The 16,776-nt window shown below is 60.7% G+C and overlaps 1 protein-coding gene across 2 annotated transcripts; it reads left to right on the plus strand.

Moving 5' to 3' along the window:
* Positions 1-760: 760 nt before the first annotated feature.
* CPNE7 (copine 7) lies at positions 761-12,972 on the plus strand. 2 transcript variants are annotated; one of them, XM_043897481.1, is made up of 15 exons: positions 761-1,039; positions 2,961-3,143; positions 4,603-4,677; positions 4,879-4,953; positions 5,362-5,445; positions 5,897-5,986; positions 6,218-6,316; positions 6,577-6,663; positions 7,055-7,114; positions 7,695-7,828; positions 8,187-8,241; positions 8,638-8,689; positions 8,755-8,888; positions 11,676-11,912; positions 12,423-12,972. In XM_043897481.1, exons 1-15 carry the CDS (start codon positions 866-868, stop codon positions 12,531-12,533), a joined length of 1,650 nt encoding a protein of 549 aa, XP_043753416.1. In that variant the 5' UTR covers positions 761-865; the 3' UTR covers positions 12,534-12,972. The 2 variants fall into 2 exon arrangements, with proteins under 2 accessions (XP_043753416.1, XP_043753418.1); XM_043897483.1 differs by lacking the exon at positions 6,577-6,663.
* Positions 12,973-16,776: the final 3,804 nt, after the last annotated feature.

Here is a 16,776-nt window from a genome sequence, read left to right on the forward strand (position 1 = left end):
CGACAGGGGCCCCTCCCAAGGAGCCCAGGCCTGTTCTGACTTGAATGCAGCAGGCAGATGTGGAAGGACCCCAGACCCTGACCCTCAGTGTAGACACCCCCAGGACAGCAGGGGTTGTACTGGCTCCTGGACAACAGGCTCTGGGGAAGGCAGACCTGTTGTTCCTGCATCAAGTCCCAGCCTCAAGGCGCCGGGCACACAGGGGGCGCCCAGCACATGCTTGCTGACTGAAGTGATGCCTCATTAAATGCAGCAAGGCCTGGGGTTGGGATCTGAGGGATGGGGGGAGGTGTGGATTTGGTGCTAAACTGGGCCTCTACTGGGCCCTAGCTTCCCAGGGGGGCAGTCTGCAGGGACTTGGGGCTCATGCTCAGGCCAGCAGAGAGCCTCCTGACCTGAGCAGGTCTCCAAGCAGGGGGCCCCGTGGGGTTCTGGTTATCCTGGGAGGGCCCACCCGTTTTGGACCTCAAACCTCTCGCCCTGGGGATCAGAACCCGTCGAAACCCCTGCATCCTCGAAGGGGGATGGGGACGGAGCGGGATGGGGACGAAGGGCGGGCTAAGGCCACCGCTCAGCGCCCACTCCTCCCCCCGGGCTCCACTGCCCCCTCTCTGCCCGGCCCCGCCTAGGCCCCGCCCCTCCACTGCCCCCTCCTCTGTCCCACCCTCTCTGACACCCCCTCCTGCAGTTCCCGTGCCGTGGCTGCTGCGGGAGCCACGTGTGCCCGCGCCGGGCTGGCGTGAGGGGAGAGAAGCGCGGCCACGCCTGGCCGGGCCATCATTTCCCCGCGCTGCCGCGGCGCCGACTGGCGGACAGCCGCCCCTCGGTGGGCCCAACCAAGTCCCGGAGCGCGGGAGCCGGGAGCATGAGCGCGGGCTCGGAGCGCCGGGCGGCGGCGGCCCCCGGGGTGGTGCCGGCGCCCTGCGCCTCGAAGGTGGAGCTGCGGCTGAGCTGCCGGCACCTGCTGGACCGCGACCCGCTCACCAAGTCCGACCCGAGCGTGGTGCTGCTGCTGCAATCGCAAGGCCAGTGGGTGCAGGTAGGGGCGCGGGCAGGCGGGGGGTGGGGGCCTGGAGCTGCGGACGCGGAAGCCGAGATGGATGTGCGAGCCTAGTGGGGTGCAGAGCTGGGTCACGGTGGGGTTACCTGGTCTAGAGATGGGTGCCCTGGAGCTGTGGGGTTGAAGTGTAGGGGCTGGGTTGGAGGCGGAACCCCGAGAGGGGCTCCAGGTAGAGGGAGGCAACCCTGGAGTGGAGGGTGCGACCCCGGGTCCGGGTAGGGGCTCCGGGGCCAAAGTGAAACGCCCAGGCTTGAGGGTGCCGCAGGGGCTCTCCTGGGGGGCGCAGAGGGGACTGGGGGACACAGGGCTTGGACCGAGGTCACGGGTCCACCTCGGACCCGCGCGGCAGCCGGGAGCACCAGTCCTCCGCCGGGTACGCATTCGCAGGGCGGAGACAGCGCACCGAGGGTCCCACAGGAGGCTAGCCGGGCGCTCCGGGAGCCAGGACTCCATCTCCGAGACCGGGACGCCCCGCCCGGAGGGCTCCCAGGCTGGCGCCTGGCTCTCGAGTTCGGGAAGAGTCGAGCCGGTACCGAGCGGCCGCGGGGTGGCCTGGCGAGCGCGGCGCGTGCGGCCGGGGTCTGGGCAGCAGCGGACGGTTCGCAAGCCTCGCGGACCTGGCTCTGGGCGCGTCCCGTCTCTCGGCGACGCGGGCTTCCCTCCGGTCCCGGGAGCGGCCGGGGCGCCTGCGCGGGGGCGGGCTCTTCACCCCAGACCTACGCTCCCGGAGGGCGGGCCGCGGGACTGCTCAGACCGCTCTGCGCCCCACGAAGCGCTTTTTCCGCCACCATCTCACGTGAGACGCGTGGCCTCACCTCGAAAGGGCAAGAAGTCGGGGGTGAATAGGTGAAGTCGGGCATTGAGCCCCCGGAGAGCTGGGGGGCCGGAACTCGAACCCGAGTTCTCCCCAGCCTCCAGCGCTCCCCCTGCGACGGGTCTCTCCGCGCACGCGCGTCCCTGGCTTCGGTGGCCGCATACAGCTCGGGCGGAGGTAGGGAGGATGTTAGGGGCACGTCTGAGGTACAGCCGCTGAGGGTCGGATAGTCCTAGAGATGCGCTGCGCCAGCTCCCTGGACCGCACTGCTCCCTGGCTATGACCTTGTGCTGTTTTTTGTCATCTCTGGACCACCAGCCTCCTGGCCTGAGAAACCCTCCAGTCATCGACTTCGGGGGCAAAGGATCTGCTGGAGGGGCCCAAGCCCCCATTAGCCTTCATTGCTTGGCCTCAGTGCTCCGTGGGGGCATATGTCTCTTGAGAAAGCACATAAACACCCTCATCTTGGGTGTGGGAGTTTGTGCGACTGTGGAGCAGGGCACAGAAACCTACCTCCCCAGTCCAGATTGCACTTTGATGGGTTGGGGCCCAAGTTGGAGGAGAGAGCTGAACCAAGGGGTTATCTCTGCAATCCCTGCCTGCCCCCCCGCCACTCTGGAGTCTCCCTGCCTGCCCACCTGGGTGCTGGAAAAATATCTCTGCTCTAAGGTTTGCCCAGCGAGGTTCCAATCCAGCTCTGTCCCTGACTTGGGGTGCCCTTGGACACCCCTTCCCTTCTCTGAGCCTGCTTCCCCATCTGTGGTGTGGGGATGGAGGAGGCTGTGGGGGCATGAGACGAGAAGCTGTGGCCTGTGGCGGCTAGAGAACTGCGCCTTTATCTCAGGGAGGGAGGTGCCCAGGGTTCTGGGGAATGACCCCCCAAGGGACAACCAGAAGCCTCGAAGCAGCAGATGGGTCTTGCCACAGCACAACCTGAATGCAAGTCCTCCAGGACCACCCAAGGGCAGGTGGGTGGGACAGGGGACTCCGTAGGCTACAGCAGAGGCACAGGGTCTCCGGGCAGCGCCCCCCGGTAGAATCTTGTCCCCCTCCTCCAGGGCTCTGCTCACCCAGGGCCGCTTGCAGGTGGGCAGAACCGAGGTGGTCCGGAGCAGCCTGCACCCGGTCTTCTCCAAGGTCTTCACGCTTGACTACTACTTCGAGGAGGTGCAGAAGCTGCGCTTTGAGGTCTACGACACCCATGGGCCCAGCAGCCTGAGCTGCCAAGAGGATGACTTCCTGGGGGGCATGGAATGCACTTTGGGGCAGGTGGGTGCCCCGTCCCCATGCTCTCAGAGGAGAAGGGCAGCATGGGCACCTCAGCAGGTGCAGTGGTGGTCTGGGGACAGCAAGATTATGCACCAACTGTGTACCAGGTGTTCTGCCTGACTCCTAGCTCCTTCTAAAAAAATGTCTTTTAGTTAATTTAAAAAATGTAATTTGGAACTGGGTAATATAGTCATATGGATCTAAATTCAGAAAGTATAACAGGCACGCTCTGGGTGTCTCCTTCCTGCCCTGCCCCCAGGTTCATTATATCCTTCTGGAGAGAGGTAGTCTTATCAGAGCAAAGGGACATATAGTTTTTTCTCTATATATACACTTTTTAAAAAATATTTATTTATTTGGCTGTGCTGGGGCTTAGTTGAGGCATGTGGGATCTTTGTTCCCTGACCAGGGATTGAACCCAGGCCCCCTGTACTGGGAGCATGGAGTCTCAGCCACTGGACTATAAGGGAAGTCCCTATATATACACTTTTAAAAGCACAAATGCCATACACTGCTCTGCAGCTTGCTTCTTCACTTCCACGACATAAGGGAGCCCTTCCCTTGCCTGTCTCCATGGCAGTGACTGGTCTAAGGGACCCTGCATCCTCCAGTGAAGTCATTCCCATTAGCTCTATGATTGTCAGTGAAACAAAAGGTCTTGCCTCCAGCCAAACTGCTCAGCACAGGCTCTGGGCAGAACACTCCATGTGTCACACATTCGATTCTCATGAATACTCTGAGGGCTTTTTAATGAGGTATAATTTACATACAGTAATATGTGTAGACCTCTAGGGTTGTGATTGATGGGCTTAGACAGTTGTACACACCTGACCACCACCCAGATCACATAGCACATCTTTGTCATCCAGCATGTCCCCCTGCTTCTCTCAACCCCCTCCCCCTATAGTTTTGTCTGTTCTAGAACATTGTGTCCGTGAATCACACAGTATGTTCCCATTTGTGTCCGACTTCTTTTCCCCAACATGAAGGCCATGTGACTAATCTCCATTGCTGCCTTGAGCCTCTGTCAGATAAGAGGACTGAGATTTCAGCAGGGTCCACCCAGTGCTGGCCTCCCACTTCCCTCACATGCAGGGACACACAAGCACGGACATCCATGTGCAAGCATGTGTGCACCTATGGGTGCAGATCCATGGACACATGTATGGACATGTATGTCTGGATATACACGTAAACTCTGGATTATGGGAAGGCCACCCAGTGCCACCAGGTCTGCAGGGCCGGCCAAAGGTTTGGACCCTGGCTTCAAATCCCAGTGGTGGCCCTTGAGTAAGTCCTCGACCTCTGCCTGAATCTCCACTTCCTCACCTGAGTGGTAGGTTTGGGGAGCCAGGCCACCAAGGGTGATTGGGGGCATTGGGAAGGAGACTGGGAGACCTCGGGTGGGGTTAGAGTCCTCGGAGCAGGTGCGGACCCTTCCTGACCCTCTGACTTCCAGATAGTGGCCCAGAAGAAGGTGACCCGGGCACTGCTGCTGAAGTTCGGCAGGAACGCGGGCAAGTCCACCATCACGGTGAGGCCCCGCCTTCCACCGGCCCCTCCCCTTCAGGCCCCGCCCCTTCGTCACTGAGGCTGTGGGGGGACGAGGCCCAGGCTGCCCGGTGTCTAGGCACCTCCCATAGACTGGGAGACTGGGCGGCAGGGCGGAGAAGGGTTGGAGTGGGCCAGCTGAAGACCCTCCAGGGGTCAGGACCCTCTTGCCCCCTCCACCCAGGTGATAGCCGAGGACATTTCCGGGAACAACGGCTACGTGGAGCTCTCCTTCAGGGCCAGGAAACTGGACGACAAGGTGTGGGGTGCTCCCCTGGAGCCCAGCTCTCCCTCCTGTCAGGGGGTGTCCACGAGGAGACAGGTGGCCGCGGAGTGGAACGCACTCGGAGCCAGGGCGGCGGTGCTGCTGTCAGGGTCCTGTTGTGTGACTGCCCTCAGTTCATCCTCACAGCTTCCTGTGACAGCTCTCAGGGGCTCGGGGTGGGGGGCGGGGGGTCCCAGGGCAGACAGTGGAGGAACTGGTGGGAGCCAGGCTCTGGGCTGGAAGTGCTGGGGAGCCAGGGTGCTGGGGAGCTAGGGAAGCTCGAGTGGGTGGGGGCGGTGGGGTGGAGATGCTCTCAAGGAGGGCTGGGCCCTCACACCCGGAGAGTGGCAGAGCCTGGCCCCCAACCCGGCTTGCCAAGCTCATCCTTTGCTCCTCTGGCAGGACCTCTTCAGCAAGTCAGACCCCTTCCTGGAGTTATACCGGATGAATGATGATCAGAGTGAGCAACTGGTGTACAGGACAGAGGTGCGGGGTCCCCGCCCAGCACCCGGGGGTAGCGTGAAAGCACAGAGGAGGCTGCCCCTGACCCTCCCGGCACCTCCCTGCCCGCTGCGGCTGTAGGGGTCTTGATCCCCAACACCGCCATCCCCCTTTGAACAGGGAGCAGCCAGGCGCGGGTGGACCTTGTGTCCTAGGGTCAAGGATCTGCATTTGTTGTGACTACCTGCCCATGAAACAAGATCCCAGTGACAGCAGTGGGAAAGCGTTTCCTTTTGAGATAAATTAATTTGAGTTAAAAAAAAAAAAAAAAAAAGGCTATGTAAGGAAAGGAGTCCAGGTGGTCCCGGAATGTGGAGGAAGCTACAAAGGGGGTTCTGGATGGAACGAGGTTCGGAGATGCAGCTCTGGGCTCGCAGGGTCCTGCCTGGAGCCTGAGGCCGGGCCCCCTGAGCCGCCCGCCCCTCCCGGCCCACAGGTGGTGAAGAACGACCTGAGCCCTACCTGGCAACCTTTCAAGGTGTCTCTGAACAGCCTGTGCAGCTGTGAGGAGTCCCGGCCTCTCAAGGTGGGTGGGGCTTTGCGCCGGGAGGATGGGAGTATGGCTGGGAAGGGGCGCGGCGGGCGGCTGGGGCGGGGCCAGCCCCGCCAGACCACGCCCTCTTGGAGTTGAGAGGTGCGGGATGGGCGGGGGTACTGGAGAGGCGTGGTGGGGAGGGGGCGGCCTGCCTGCAGTGCCATGGAGACGCCCAGGCCTGGGACCCAGAAGGGCAGGCGGGCTGAGTCCCGGGCTCTCCAGGGCCTCGTTTGGGATTACGACTCCCGCGGAAAGCACGACTTCATCGGAGAATTCTCCACCACCTTCGAGGAGATGCAGAAAGCCTTCCGGGAGGACCAGGTGAGCCGGCCTGTCCCCCAGAATGCTCTGGGGCGCTGGCCCTGGGCTGAGTTCCCCAAAAATGCTTGTGATGGCTTTAGAGAGGCTAATGACAGAGCATGACAGCCACGCCCACTAGGTGGTCAGAGTAGGGATCACTGGCCTGTGTTGGACAGACTGACGCCGATGGGCAGGGCTTCAAGACCTCCCCAACCCCTTAGGGTGGGGTGTTGGGCGCTGGCACTCTGGGGTGGGGGTCTCTGCCTGTCCCTGTCCCCCAGGCCCAGTGGGACTGTGTGAACTCCAAGTATAAGCAGAAGAAGCGCAATTACAAGAATTCTGGGGTGGTCATCCTGGCAGACCTGAAGGTGAGCCTCAGCCCAGGCTACAGACCCTCCCCCACCCACCCACGGTATGAGGTTGGGGGGGCAGTCCTGCTTCCACCTGAGCTCTGCGGAAGAGCAAGCTCGGCAGTGGCAGGCCACTCCCTGGAATCTCCCCCATTGTCAGATGGACTCAAGGGCTCTTGTGCCCCCAGTGCATGGAGGTGGGTTAGGAAATGGAGGGGAGGGGGAGACAAGAGACTAGATGGTGGGGGGAGATGGGCATGCAGACAACCTGAGGGCCCGAGAGGCAGGGACTGAGGCTGCTAGGCTCCTGCCTGCCCCAGCTGCCCTGGGGGAGGGCAGGTCCCAGCAGCCCCAGAGGCCCTGCCCTGAAGCCCCGGCCTCAGTCTCCCTGGGGCGGGGACCCTGAAAGCTCTACAGGGTGTACTCGTTCCTGGACTACGTCATGGGCGGCTGCCAGATCCACTTCACGGTGAGTCTGCACTCTCCACACCGCCTGTGGGCTGCATCCCAGAGGATGGGGGGAGGTCGGCGCCTGGCCCCACTCAGAGCCCCTTTGACACCCGGGGTGGATGTGTGCAGAAAAGGCCCCTCTGCAGGGCCTGCAGACCCCTTCCTTGTGACCCCTCCGAGCTTCTTCAAGTGACAGCCAGAAAGGCCTGAGGGTAGTAACTGGGCAGGAGGACACACGGGGACCCTGTCTCAGAGCTTGCTCCTCCCAGGCCCTGCCCAGCCCCTCCCCCCACCCTTGACTGCAGGAGGAGGTGCTGAGGGTCTACTGTGACTGCTCTGGCTCCTTGGGGTCCCTGGCTGGTGTTGCCGCAGAGGTGCTGGCTGCGCCTGGGGACCCAGGAGCTTTGGGGTTGGCCTGTCCCTTCTCCTGTGATCTGGCCAGCACAGCATCAGACCCTTGGGCTTACATCCCCGGGGTTTTCACATCCCCGGGCAAGCGGCTTCCCCAGGCCTCGGTGTCCTTAGCTGTCAGATGGGGTGCAGCTGCCACCCAGGCCAGGAAGGAAGGCTTCAGGCTCATGATGCCGTGGCCTCTGCAGGTGGCCATTGACTTCACGGCCTCCAACGGGGACCCCAGGAACAGCTGCTCCCTGCACTACATCAACCCCTTCCAGCCCAACGAGTACCTGCAGGCCCTGGTGGCCGTGGGAGAGATCTGCCAGGACTATGACAGGTGCGCCGGCCTCCTGGGCTCTGCAGGGGTCATAGGTCAGTGCCCCAGGGCCTGAGAGAGAGATGGGGCCACCCCCCATGGGGGTCCGAGTCCTTCTCGCAGACACAGAGCAGTAAACTGAGGCCATGGAGGGGCAGGGCTCTCGAGGCCTAGGGAGTGATGGGGCCAAGGTCCCTGCATCCAGTCAGCACTGCCCCTGCCTGCCTGCGAGCCTGGTGGCCTCCCCACAGCTCTGGGCCTTAGTTTCCCCCGTGTGGTTCGGGGCACCTGGTCTCCTGGCTCTGTTGGTGTCTCCCCAAAGCCCCCGTTCCCTCAGTGAGGTCGGGGGCCCTGGGTGATGAGGCGGCCTCTCTTCCAGCGACAAGAGGCTCTCTGCTTTGGGCTTTGGAGCCCGGATCCCTCCCAAGTACGAGGTAGGAGAAAGGCTGGGTCCCAGGGCCCCAGGGGAAGCAGTGCGATGTGACAGGCGGTGGGGCAGGGGGTGGGGACCTGTCTTTGACCTTCCAACACTAGTGTTCTCAGTCAGCCCTGCGGAGAAGGGGGACATTCGCCTGGAATTTTCCGCTTAGAAAGGGTGTCTGACTGGGTTAAGCAGAAAGTTTGGGGGTTGGGGAATTATTGGCTAATACATCTCAGAAGTTCCAGGTCCTGCTGGATCCAAGGCTGGCCTTCTGCCCTCTGTCCCCAGTGACCCCCTTCCACAAAGGATGTTTCACATGGTGGCCCGGGGGGCGCCAAACCTACCTCTCTCAGTAGTTGGGGTGTGGGGTGCTAGGAGGTGGACCCGCTGACCAGTCCCTTCTGCCCAGGTGTCCCATGACTTTGCCATCAATTTCAACCCCGAGGATGATGAGTGCGAAGGTAGGAGCATGAATGGCCCAGGGTGGGGGTGCGCTGGGGCTGTGCTCACACCCCTCCCCCCACAGGGATCCAGGGTGTGGTGGAGGCCTACCAGAACTGCCTGCCTAGGGTCCAGCTCTACGGCCCCACCAACGTGGCGCCCATCATCTCCAAGGTGGCCCGCACAGCCGCGGCCGAGGAGCGCACGCGTGAGGCCTCTGTAGGTGCCTAGTGCCAGGGCGGGCGTGTGAGGAAGGGCTGCCGGCCGCTGGGGAGGAGGGAGGGGTCAGGTCGGGCGGGGCCGGGAGGTGGGTATGGGGAGGCCAGGGAGGGAAGAGGGGCCGGAAGCAGGAGCCCCCGGTGTCTGGACCGAGTGAGGACGGCCGTGGACACACCTCGAGGGCCCCAGAGCTAGTGAGCTGAGCGCTGCTCTCTGCCCAGGAGATTCTCGCCCTGGAGGCTGATCTGCTGTCTGTGGTTGTTGTACATGTACTGTTATTTTGTTTGCATGGTCTTTCTTTTTTTTTTTTTTGGCTGCACTGTGTTAGCCTGTGGGAATTTAGTTCCCCGACCAGGGATTGAACCCAGGCCCCGGGGAGTGAAAGTGCCCAGTCCTGGTTCACTGGACTGCCGGGGAAATCCCTCTGTTCTTAATTAGCACAAGTGGTGAGACGCTAAAGGCTGCCTCCTACATTAGGGTTCTGTAGACCTGCCTAAGGCACGATGACTCTGTTGCCTTCTTTTAACCTTTTATTCTGGAAAAAAAAAAAGAATAGTCAACTTCCTGGAAGAATAACGCAACACCTTTGGCCCATCCTTTCCCTGGACTCACTGGTCAGGACTTCTTGCCCTGTTGCCTCCTCCTACTTCTCTTCCTCCCCTGCCACCATCTACACACTGCTCCTGTCTTCTCTCTGAATCACTTGAAAGCAGGCTGCTGGCCTCCTGAACCCCACCCTCCCCCCAAGTTCTTGGTGTTGATCTGCTCACAAGATCCTGTACAGTACTGTTTTGCAGTCTCACATCGAAGGCGACCCCCTCCTCTGGTCTCAACCCAGCCTCCATCTGTCCCCATGTGTCCTTGTTCCTCACTGTCCCAGGACCTGTCCTTCCTGTGTTCTGGTCTCCTGATCTGTTTTTTCCCCTTTTTTTGGCTGTGTCCCTCAGCATGTGGGATCTTAGTTGCCTGACCAGGGATTAAACCTGCAGTGAAAGTCCACTATACCACCAGGGAAGTTCCCTGTGGTGGGACTGGGCTGTTGCTCTCAGCCTTGCTCCATCCTTGGGACTTGCCATCGCCCAGTCCCTGGTGGTCCCTGGTCCCGCGCCCTAAGTGGGGGTGGCTCTCCCAGACACACAGCCCCCAAAGGCAGGGTCACAGTGTCGCCTCCCACCCCTTCTTTCCTCAGATCCAGGCGTTCTCTTCTACAGTCACTGCACAAGTATCAATTTCAGGTGGCTTAATTTAGATCCAATACTTTAGTCTATAAAATATGCTCCAATTGCATTAATTGCCAAAAAAATAATTTTATCACAATATTATTTCTGGTGTAGAATCCAGCCTGGAGTTAAGGATTACATTCAGCTTTCATGTTCTTGTATTGTTTTGAAGCAAGTTTTAGACACAAAATTTCCTCTGTAAATGTCAGTATAAACCTCTGAAAGAGGTACAGTTGGGTCCCATTATCACACCTAAAGACAGAGTCAGTTCCCGAGTATTAAGTGTCCAGCCGTCTCGTCCACACCATGGTGGATTTTCCAGGAGGCACAGGGTTAAGATAAGGGGGCTGGGCCTGACAGTGGGTGTGGCCATCCTGCTGGGGACCCCTGCCTTCTCCTACAGGGGTCCTCTTGCCACCCCCTCGTTAAAGAGGTCAGTGTGTGCATACAGTAGGGTCCCCTGCTGGAGTCTGCTGACCATGCCTTTGTGGTGGCCTTCATGTCCCATCTGATTCCTCTGGGAGGAGTTAAACTCTGGGGGCCTCAGGTCTGCCTCTGTCCTTGCTGGGGCTCAGACCCTTCATCTTAGCTGCGTGAGGTGGATGTGGGTGGAGGCTGGGCGGCATCTGGAACCCCCTTCCCTGAGCCTCCTCTTGAACTTTGCCCTCACCCGTCTTCCTGTCCCATGGAGAAGCCCTGTCCCTTCTGGCTGATGCCTCCCGGGGCCCCGACTGCAGTGGTCCCCGGGTTCAGGTGACGCTTCCATTGCAGGCGGTGATGGTGTGCTGTTTGCACTGCTGGCAGATTCAGGGCTGTGAGGTCTCAGTGGGTGCTGCCCCTCCTCTGGGGGTGGGAGGAGGGTGTGTGGGGCTCAGGGCTGGGCCAGGCACTGTGGGAATCCACCAGCCCTGGACAGGAGACTAGCCATCCCCCTGGTCTGGGGGCTCAGAGGGGGTCCCTGGGAGAGGGTACCCACTTGGCTAGAGCTGGGCGGGCTAGTGGGTAGTCTGGCCGGCCTTCCAGCGCTGGAGCTCCAGGGTGATTTTTGCAGCTCTTCTGTGTTTTCTCTCGCCCAGATTTTTAGTAATGATTGCTGAGTGGTTTTGTTTTTTTCACACTGAAAATGGACCTTTATTTGAAACAAGCCCCAGTCTGTCATGTGCAGACACACTGGGCACCGGGCCAGGCTGGGCCAGAGTGTGTTGTTGGAAATTTCAGTGTCTCTTTGGGGTGTGGGAGCCCCTCCCCACCGAGGGCTGATGATCCCTTCTCCTCTGGCCTCAGACCTGGGTCAACCCCGGCTCCCCTAGCCTCAATGTCCCCACCTGTAAGGTGTGGCCATATCCACCTCCAGGTTAGAGGGAGCATGTGGTCACAGCTCACTGTAATTCCATGTGTGTGTGTGTACACCTGTGTGCATGTGGTACGCTTCTGTGAATACATTTTTAGAAAAGCTTGGCAACCGTGGTCACCCCTAGGCGGTCTGGTTGGTGGACTTGGGGTTCAACTGGGGGAGATGCAGCGGCCCTGCAGGGTCCCCGCGGCCCCTCCTCCCCTGTGCCCCCAGCAATACTACATTCTGCTGATCCTGACGGACGGCGTGGTGACTGACATGGCGGACACACGTGAGGCCATCGTGCGCGCCTCCCACCTGCCCATGTCCATCATCATTGTTGGGGTGGGCAATGCCGACTTCACCGACATGCAGGTGCTAGACGGTGACGATGGTGTCCTGCGCTCCCCACGCGGCGAGCCCGCCCTCCGCGACATCGTGCAGTTCGTGCCCTTTCGGGAGCTCAAGAGCGTGAGTGCCTGGCGGGTCCCTCGGCAGCATTGTGGGGGCTACAGGCACTGAGCCCCCACCCCATCCTGAGCAGTTTCAGCCCCTAGAAACCTTTGCACTATGAGAAGTGTCCACAGACGCCCCAGAGGGCAGGGTGCCCCTCAGGCAACCACCTCTCTGGCTTTCAAGCCTCTGTGATGCAGTAGGAACTGTGCGTCACATGGACACACACTCGCAGCTTCATGGGAGGACCTGGGCATCCGAGGGGCCTCAGCCACTCTGCCCTGTGCCCAGAGCAGGGTCACACCCACCCAGAGGGCCATCTGTGCCCCCGCAGTGTCAGCAGGGGTGGACTTTCCAGCCACCGCAGTCTCAACCTTAACACAGGCTCACCTACCTGCCCATTTGGTGAATTCCTGGTTGTGGTGCCTGGAGCCGGGGGCTCTAGGGAAGGGGGCTGGGTGTGCGTAGGTGGGAAAGGGGGACTAGGGGACGGGAAGCTGGCTGGAGGCACGTTGTCCCCACACCCAGGCGTCCCCCGCGGCATTGGCCAAGAGTGTGCTGGCCGAGGTGCCCAGGCAGCTGGTGGAATACTACAGCCACAAGGAGCTGCCTCCGAGAGACCTCGGTGCCCACGCCTGAGAAGCCAGCTTGGGCTCTGCTCTCTGAGGACCCATGGGGTGGCCAGGATTGTGTCCACCGTCTGCCTCCAGCATCCTCCACCCGACTCCCCAGGGGCCTCCCATCTTGCAGCCCAGGCCCACCCTCAGCTCCTGTGACCCTGCTGCCTGGTGGACCAGCCCCCAGGCTGAAGGGTGAAGAGGTCCCAGGGGCACACCTAACCCTACCCCAGCCTGGTGGGTGGGGAGGGGGCTGGGGGACAGCTCCTTTGCTTCTGATCTTCACTGGGGAGAGTGAGCAGGCAGTGCCCTGTCTCTGAGAAAACCCTGGTCCCCCAGACACCTGTCCCTGCAGCCAGATTCCTCCTGGTCCCAGCTGCATCTGCCCTTGTCTCTCTGTCTGTGGGGTCTGCGGGGGTGGGGGAGGGGACTTAGGCAGAATAAAGTGTCTTGTCCTTGCAGCGGCTTTGTGCCTTCATTGCCCCCCCCAACCAGCAAAGGACTGTACCCCACTGGAGGGGTGGGGCGTTGTGTTTCTGTGCCCTGAAGCCTCACACTAAAGTAGGGAGCTCCTCAGCAGGTTCCCCAGGTCCTTCCTGGACTGAACCAAGGGCCCTCCTGGGAATTAAAGGGTGCAGGGGGCAGTGCTCCCCTCTGGAAAGGGCCAGTCAGTGCGATGGCCACCCCAAGCCAAGAGCCTCCCCTGTTCCCTGCCTGAAGTCTATACCAGCCGGGCTCAGGTGGAGAGGGCTCTAAGCCCTGAGCTTTATGAGGACCTACTGGGTGCTGCATGGTGTGTGCTTCTGTCAGGGGAGGGGACACCACTTGCAGCACCTCCCAGCTCTGTGGGCATGGGTTTCCAGTTGAGATTTCCCCCTAAATTATCTTGTCTGGGAAAAACAGACTGTTCTGACCCTGAATGCAGGCCCACCCACCCCTGCCTCTATCCATTCGTCCATCCATCCACTCTGGGGGCCTATTTTTAGCTCCTGATTCATCTCTTGTTCAGCAGGGATAATGGGCATCGCCATGGTAACCTGGCTACCGCTGAATTCTGGAAGGGCTGATTTTGGTCTCTTCGGGGGTGAGAGGACACCAGAGATGCAGCCCCCCCCCCCCCCATTCACATCTGGGAGGCAGCAGGATTGCAGGCTGGGGGACACTGTGGCCCTGAGGAGGGAGGGTCAGTGTCAGCAGAACCCAGCCACTGAGTCTCGTGTGACTGGGCTGCCCTTTCAGGAGCAGAAAGCCTCGGACAGTTCCTGGGCACTGCTCAGGGGCAAAGCCAGCAGAAGCTGGTCAGCTGAGATCCCTGGGGAGGCAGAAGCCAGGAAGAATTGGGGGATGGGGGAGCCCATGCACAGCAGTGGGGGCAGTGATGGCCCAGGGAGCTGCAGCCTCGATGGGCTGTAGCCTCTTCCAGAGCACGTGGGGCAGGGAAGGGCCAAGGTTCAGGCCCCAGCCTCTCCTCTCCACCTTGGATAGGAGTGGAATCGGGGGCAGGGCCGCTTTCAGGGCATGCCCTCCTAGGGCCAGAGCATGTGTGGACGGGAGGACCACGGGAGGCAGCCATGGGACCTGGCCTGTGGGTGGCCTGGCTGGGCACGTGCAGGTGAGGGGGAGCCGCTGGGGGGGTGGGGGCAGGAAGGCATCAGCCAACTCAGCTGTAAGGACGCGAGGAGTGTTTCAGCCAGCGCCCAGCCCAAGAAGGTAGCCAACTCTGCCCAGAGGCAATAAAATAATAAATTGATTATGGCTCAGGGTGGTTCAGATAGGCACCAACCGCTCTCACCTCCTTGGTAACAGCAGCCCTGCTCTCTGGGGGTCCATCTCCCAGTCGATGTATTTAATGGGCCTGGACCACTGTCTGAGTCCCAGGGTGGACATGATGCAGGCCTGGCCACTCAGTGAGCATGTTGTTCTCTGGACATGGTGATTGGCTCCGGGTGGGCACTCCACCTGCCTGGCCAAAGGGACTGGGTTCTGCGACTTTTCTGCTGCTAAGCTGGTGAATGGGCACCAGGAGCAGCTGGTGACCACTGCTGCCACGTGGGCAGGGCCTGCCTGGGAAGGAAGCTGGCACAGAGGAGGTGGACAGAGCAATGGTTCCGGGGCACGGAGACCTAGCTCCTCCCTTTCTGCTCAGGCCAGCTGGGGTCAGAGACGGGGCTTCTGTCTCTTGCCACCCACAAAGTCTGGCCCACGAGGATGGCAAGTATTCCCAGTTCACAGACAAGGAAAGCAAGGCTCAGAACAGTTGAGTGACTTGCCCAGAGTCACACAGCTGGCAGTGGCAGACGCAAGACCCACCAGCCCCGTGCAATTTCTTAGATTTTCACTTTTCAGTGCAAGACCCTCCATCAAAGGTTCTGGTATCCAGATGGGCTCCGAGGGAGGGAAGACCCAGACAGGGCAGTCAGAAATCCTGGCAGCTGGCGTGGAGACCTGCAGACGAGATGCCAGCCCCTAGCTCTTCGGCACCACCCGTCCTGGGTTGCAGCCTCACTCTTGCTCACAACAGTTGAACGTGGGGTCTGTGGGGTTCAGAACAAGTCGACCTGAAGGTGTGCTATGGACTGGGGCTGCTGTGGGAGGCACCTGGGCCTGACCGTCTTCAGAGGTTGCTCCAACACACTTCTTGGAGCAGCTCCTTCTTGCAGGGTGGGCTTGGGATTCGTGTAAACCTGCGGTGGTCAATGACTTAAGCACTGGTCCAGAGTCAGGTTGGACACCTGGTCCCACTCTCCTCAGCCTACACGTGACCCCCTTGCTTCACTTGGGGGTGTGAAAAGCGAGCATGTTAGTCTCTCAGTCGTGTCCAACCCTGCGACCCCATGGACTGTACCCTGCCAAGCTACTCTGTCCGTGGGATTCTCCAGGCAAGAACACTGGAGTGGGTTGCCATTTCTTCCTCCGGGGTATCTTCTCAAACCAGGGATCGAACCAGGGTGACCCTGAAATACTTGACTGACCCTCCCCTGGAGAAGTGGGGTGTATAGTGCTTCCCCGTGAATCCAGGTGGCCTCGGTGCTGTATGTCTCCAAGGCTCAGTTATGGACACACACAGCACCGTCCTGGTCCCTTGCTGTCTGGACAGGGGCTCGCCAGAGCCTGTGACACCTTCCTGGACTTTCGGGAGAGACCTCACTGGGACCATCGCAATCCTTTCCTGTATTCCTGACCTCTAGAAATGGAATGAGTTCGTCCGTGTTTGCTGGTATGCTAAGCCACCATGTTTTGGGGGTAGTTGGCTCTGCACGTTCTTGTAAGGACTGCATGGGGGGAGGGGGTACTGGGCCTGAGACAAAACACCTGTTGGTAAATAAATATCCATTTCCTGAGGGAGCAGGGTGTCCTTTCCTTGTTCCGAGCATCCCTAGTTGTGGCTGTCAGCCTCGCCCTGTGCCGGGGAGGACTCCAGGCCCAGGCCCCCACCCCCGCGTCCTCAGAGTCAGCCGTGGGCCGAGGGAGCAGAACCCTGAAGCTCCAGCCTGCTCTTTCCTATGCTGCGGAGACGAAGCTGAGCAGGAGACTAAGTGCTCTGATTGGTGTGGGCGGCAGGGCTGTCAGACGCTAGGCACAGGGCCATGGGCAAGAGCCCTGCTTCCCCGGCTTTGGTGTCTGCCCCCGAGTGAGGGCACCCGGGACCCCTGCCCAGCACAGACTCTCCCCGACCCAGACCTGCAACAGCTGCCGAGCCCAGGGTGAGAGGACCCAGACCTGGTTACCTGCCAAGGCTGTGGCTCCCTAGGCTGCTGCCCTCTGGGGATTTAACTTCCAGGGCCCTCAAGCCTGAGGCTCCGTGAAGACTCCTAGAGGCCCCGGGCTCTGTCTGGAGGGGGCAGCTGGCCAGTCAAAGGTTCAGGTGGTCCCAGCGAGGAGCCCGCCTCCCATCCCACCCTGGCCATCAGCCACAGAGCAGGGACACAGTGGCTCCTGCCTCTTGTGACCGGGGTCTGAGCCACCAGCTGTCAGCCCCGGGCAGTGCAGGCCTGTGGTGTCATAACACCAGCCCGGTTAGTGGGTTTTTCAGGTATGGGATCTCAGGACCCCAGTTCTTCACTCTGGGAGAGCTGATGGACACAGATTCGAGCTCTGAACTCAGAGCCGCGGGTTCTCACCAGCTTCCCTCTCTGTGTGGCCTTGGGTTCCTGAAGGATGAGCTTCCCCGAGGCTTATGACTGACAGTGGGGAAGGGTCGTCAGAGCAGGCACCCCCTGTTGCTGCCAGGCCTGGGTGCTGGCTGGCACTGAGGGCCCCGGCTG

Source organism: Cervus elaphus, chromosome 4 (genome assembly GCF_910594005.1).
Source record: "Cervus elaphus chromosome 4, mCerEla1.1, whole genome shotgun sequence".
NCBI lineage: Eukaryota > Metazoa > Chordata > Mammalia > Artiodactyla > Cervidae > Cervus > Cervus elaphus.